Here is a 5,000-nt window from a genome sequence, read left to right on the forward strand (position 1 = left end):
CAGGGAGAGGTAATGAGTCATGAGGTCATCACCTGACCTAGCGCTCTTTCCAATCACTCATTTGTCACTCCTTTCCTCCTTTCCTCCTTTCCTCCTTTTCACGCTCCACCCATCCCGCAGCCAAAAAAAGGAAGCAAAAAAAAAAAAATTTAAACATGAATTTGGCAAATGGAATGTCCTCCTTCTCTCTCTCTCTCTCTCTCTCTCTCTCACACACTCACACACTCACACACACACACACACACACACACACACACTTCACACACACACACACACACACGTCAGTTGAAAGCCAGTTACAGACGTGGCAGATGGGGAGAGGTCGATACACAGGTCAGTTACAGACGTGGCAGGTGGGGAGCGGTCGATACACAGGTCAGTTACAGACGTGGCAGGTGGGGAGCGGTCGATACACAGGTCAGTTACAGACGTTAGTTACAGTAAATTTGGCTTCTAGCACTTCTAAGGAACATTTAAGGGGTGAGAATTTTCTTAAAGAGACAGGAGGTGTAAAATAAGCCTTTGGAAAGAGCTCAAAGTTTTCATATCATTACCCAAACCCAGGCAACAGGCACAGAGCTAGAGGACTATAGTCTGGAGAGGGTTCTTGCCCTTGGCCCCATGGGATATGTAGTTCAGATGAACCTGTCCTGATAATCACCAGCAGTGTAAAGGCATGAATGAAAATGTCACCCACTTTATGCTCATCATGTTTCTTTTAACAGGGGATTACAGGTAACTGTCTCAATTAAATATACACCTAAACAGCCATTTGATAACAAATACACAACCATTTTAAACAAGGTGGGAACTGATAATGATTATATCATTGCTAACTGCATATTGTGAGAATAACGGCTATGTTACTGTACTGTGGAACTATGGGACTATAATATTGTAGTACCAAGGTGCTATGGTATTATGGCACTATGGTATAGTGGTGCTGTGGTACTATGGCACTTTGACACAGTATCTGTTCTGGAGGGTCCCTCAGAACTGCACCTTGGTCCGGTTGTGACTGTAACCCTCGGGTCAGGGGGCTCAAACTCTGATTGGCTGTCTTCCTGGCCGCTCTCCCTCTGCCCTTCCTCCTCCTCCTCATCCTCCTGTCCTCTCACCCACAAACCACCAACCTGCTGGAAACAAAAAACCTGGAAACACAATACTCACTCTCTCTCTCACTCTCTCTCTCTCCCTCTCTCTCTCACACACTCTCCCCCACTCTCTCTCTCTCACACACACACACTCTCTCTCTCTCTCTCTCTCTCTCACACACACAGACACACTCTCTCTCTCCCTCTCTCTCACACACACAGACACACTCTCTCTCTCCCTCTCTCTCACAAACACACAGACACACTCTCTCTCTCACACACACACAAACACACACACTCTTTCTCCCTCTCACTCTCTCTCTCACACACACAGACACTCTCTCCCTCTCACTCACACACACTCTAACAGACACACATACACCCAGTCATGACTGTGCAGAAACTACAACAGATCAATTGGTTATTTGCCATCTAGTGGTCATAAAAGACATTGCATGTGCTTATTACAACATCAATCATTACTGAAACAAGAATAAACCAAAACAAATAATAATTTCGCAAGAAACAGAAAGAGAATATGTTTGTGCCGATGGCATAGATGAGAAATGTAGCTAATTTTATTTTAAAAAGTTATTGTTTCTGTAACGTTGAACCAGAAAATAACAACATTTTATCATTCTGTACATCTTCACTCTTCATCCATTTCGTTTAATTTAAGAAACATAAAATGTTTTTTAAGTTTTACAATTACTTACTACACAGTTCCACACCGAGCCATACTGAAATCTAAAGTTAAGGTTTAATATTAGCTTGAGTCATGTTTCAACTCAGTTTCACATTTACCAAAACATCGTATTTACATAAAATACATGCTCTCGTAAAAAGGCTACAGCAGCGAAGACATTTTAGGTCCAATGGTATCAGACACACTTCCGGCTGTAAAAGGAGTAATATAGGTGTAAGACCATTGTGACCCGCTCGATCATAATCAGTCGTAAGTCTCGACGGCCAATTGCATATAAATCAATATTTATGTGAAACTTTTCATTTTTGGCTGTTTTAGGCTTTTCATTCATCTTCATTTTGTAGAACAATATCTTTGCGTTCATAAACTGCCAAATTCAGAGTAAAAATATATTTTTAAGCTTTTAAATGCAAGATGTCAAAGTTAAAATGACACCAGATTAATTGTTAATTGTGTGGCGTCTTCCCAGTAGACCTTTAAAACTAGTCTTTATGAACCGTCCGGCCACCGGGTGTAGCCCCTACCTAAACGTCTGAGCCCGTCGCATTTCCACCGCTTTGCTCCAAATACACCCGTCAGAGAGAGATTCTTTCGGAGGGAATCTTTGAGGACGCGGACGGGACATTGTTCATCATCTCTCGCTCGCCGCGCGTGCGTTCGTTCGTTCGGTCGGTCGGCGCATGCGGGAGGCCAGCGGTCCAGCAAACTCAAACCCTCGGAGCTGCAGAATCAGAAGCGCATCGCTGGCGGGTGTTGGACGCAGCACGCCCCCTACGGAATACCGCTGGCAGGCAGGTCTGACGCCAGAACAGCTGGGAGAAGATTACATCCAAATTGCTTTCGGAAAAAAACAACTTTCCGTTCAGGTAAAAAGTTCAACTAATAATAACATCTGTGCCCCTGTGCCAGAGGTTAATGTCTGTGCTGATTGTTTTGTTAGCTAGGCAATAATAAACGACAGCAGTTTTTTAAACTTCCGCGATTTACGACTAATAATCATCTGAGAAAATCATGTAGGCATTCTTGCTCTTGCAGTAAACAATGGCCCAGACAGTAAAAGCAGACACATTAGCTCACACACAGTGTTTGTTTTTAATATTAACAGTAAAAAAAATATTTTACACAGAGTGAAAGTCCACATTAGATCTCACTGCAGTTTAATATACTCCAGCAGTCTCTCTGTGCTGTGAGGACCCTGGTAGCCTAGCAACAGAGCGCCGTTCCCCTGCTGGCCCAGGTGTCACTCACAGCCTGAAGGGCCTTCGATTGCGTTTCTGTGCCGACCAATCACAGCGCAGCCCCCAGACCTGGGAGATCTGGACAGTGTACACTCACTCTCACTCTCACACTCACTCACACTCTCACACTCACACTCTCACACTCACACACACTCTCTCACACACACTCTCTCACACACACTCTCTCACACACTATCTCACACACACTCTCACTCTCACACTCTCTCTCTCTCTCTCTCTCTCTCTCTCTCTCTCTCTCTCACACTCTCACACTCTCTCTCACACACTCTCTCACTCTCTCACACTCTCACACACTCTCTCTCTCACTCTCTCTCTCACTCTCTCACTCTCTCACACACTCTCTCACTCTCTCACACTCACACTCTCTCACTCTCTCTCACTCTCTCACTCTCTCACACACTCTCTCTCTCTCACTCTCTCTCACACACTCACTCTCACTCTCACTCTCACACTCTCTCACACACTCTCTCACTCTCACACTCTCTCACACACTCTCTCTCTCTCACTCTCTCTCACACACTCTCTCTCTCTCACTCTCTCACACTCTCTCACACTCTCTCACACTCTCTCACTCTCACTCTCTCTCTCACTCTCTCACACACATACCAGGAACAGGCCAACAACACAGCGCCGGGCGATGTCATCAGTAATGTTTTCACGCAATGACATCACTGTCCTGCCCCCGAGGGGACCCGGGGGAGGGGCTGGGGCGGGGCGGTGACCATGGTTACGTCCGTGACGACGGGCGCCGTGACGACGGGCGCCATGGCGACGGGCGCCGTGGCGACGGCAACAGCGGGTCCAGCAGGCGGCACCTCGGACGCCCGTGGGGCGGGTTTGGAGACCCTCAGGGAGACCGCCGCGTTCGAGGCCCAGTGCTCGCTCAGGTACTGCCCCCCCTTCTCCTCATAGTCCTGCCGGGACACCCAGCCCGGTCCCCCCACCTCGGTCTGCAGCGCCCAATCACGCGCCCCAAACCACGCATCCAGCGCCGGCCTCGACGCTATGGACACCTGGAGGGGACAAACAGAGTCACACACACAGAGTCTCACACACAGAGTCACACACACAGAGTCACACACACAGAGTCACACACACAGAGTCACACACACAGAGTCACACACACACAGAGTCACACACACACACAGAGTCTCACACACAGAGTCACACACACAGAGTCACACACACAGAGTCACACACACAGAGTCACACACACACAGAGTCACACACACACAGAGTCACACACACACAGAGTCACACACACAGAGTCACACACACAGAGTCTCACACACAGAGTCTCACACACAGAATCACACACAGAGTCTCACACACAGAGTCACACACACACACACACAGAGTCACACACACAGAGTCACACACACACACACACACAGTCTCTCTCACACACACACACACACACACACACACACACACACACACACACAGTCAAACACACACACAGAATCACACACACACACAGTCAAACACACACACAGAATCACACACACACACACACAGTCAAACACACACACACACACACACACAGTCAGTTTTTTTTTTTTTTTTTTTTTTTTTTTTTTTGTGGCCCCCGCGTGTGTGAGTTGGGGCCCTGCGTGTGTGAGTTGGGGCCCCTGCGTGTGTGAGTTGGGGCCCTGCGTGTGTGAGTTGTGGCCCCTGCGTGTGTGAGTTGGGGCCCTGCAAGGCCCCAGCAGAGCTGCAGTACCTGGAAGTGGGACTGGAAGGGCCTCATGGCCAGCAGCTCTCTCTCCACGCGCTCCTTCATGCCGGGGTACTGCACGTTCCCCCCCGTCAGGAACACACAGCGCACCAGCGCCGCCTGCTGCTCAGGAGTGTACCTGCAGCCAGAGCGCGGTGCATTCACATCAGAAAACAGGTCAATAACATGGTAAAGACTGAAGATTCATCACGTACAGTCCAATG

The 5,000-nt window shown here is 48.2% G+C and overlaps 2 protein-coding genes across 2 annotated transcripts in view; both read right to left on the reverse strand.

The window, feature by feature from the left end:
• LOC133139596 (uncharacterized) overlaps positions 1-2,347 on the reverse strand; it is a 20,787-nt gene extending 18,440 nt beyond the window's left edge. Inside the window, exons 1-3 of the mRNA XM_061259168.1 lie at positions 2,325-2,347; positions 1,814-1,841; positions 1,003-1,136 (exon numbers count right to left, since the gene is read on the reverse strand). Of these exons, the coding sequence (XP_061115152.1) occupies positions 1,003-1,136; positions 1,814-1,841; positions 2,325-2,347 (185 nt within the window). The remainder of the gene's footprint in view (positions 1-1,002; positions 1,137-1,813; positions 1,842-2,324) is intronic.
• A 1,253-nt stretch (positions 2,348-3,600) lies between these two features.
• Positions 3,601-5,000, reverse strand: part of actr5 (actin related protein 5) — a 16,752-nt gene continuing 15,352 nt past the window's right edge. Inside the window, exons 8-9 of the mRNA XM_061258672.1 lie at positions 4,783-4,915; positions 3,601-4,072 (exon numbers count right to left, since the gene is read on the reverse strand). Of these exons, the coding sequence (XP_061114656.1) occupies positions 3,728-4,072; positions 4,783-4,915 (478 nt within the window). The 3' untranslated portion in view covers positions 3,601-3,727. The remainder of the gene's footprint in view (positions 4,073-4,782; positions 4,916-5,000) is intronic.

The sequence above is a fragment of the Conger conger genome, chromosome 10 (assembly GCF_963514075.1).
Source record: "Conger conger chromosome 10, fConCon1.1, whole genome shotgun sequence".
Taxonomy (NCBI): domain Eukaryota; kingdom Metazoa; phylum Chordata; class Actinopteri; order Anguilliformes; family Congridae; genus Conger; species Conger conger.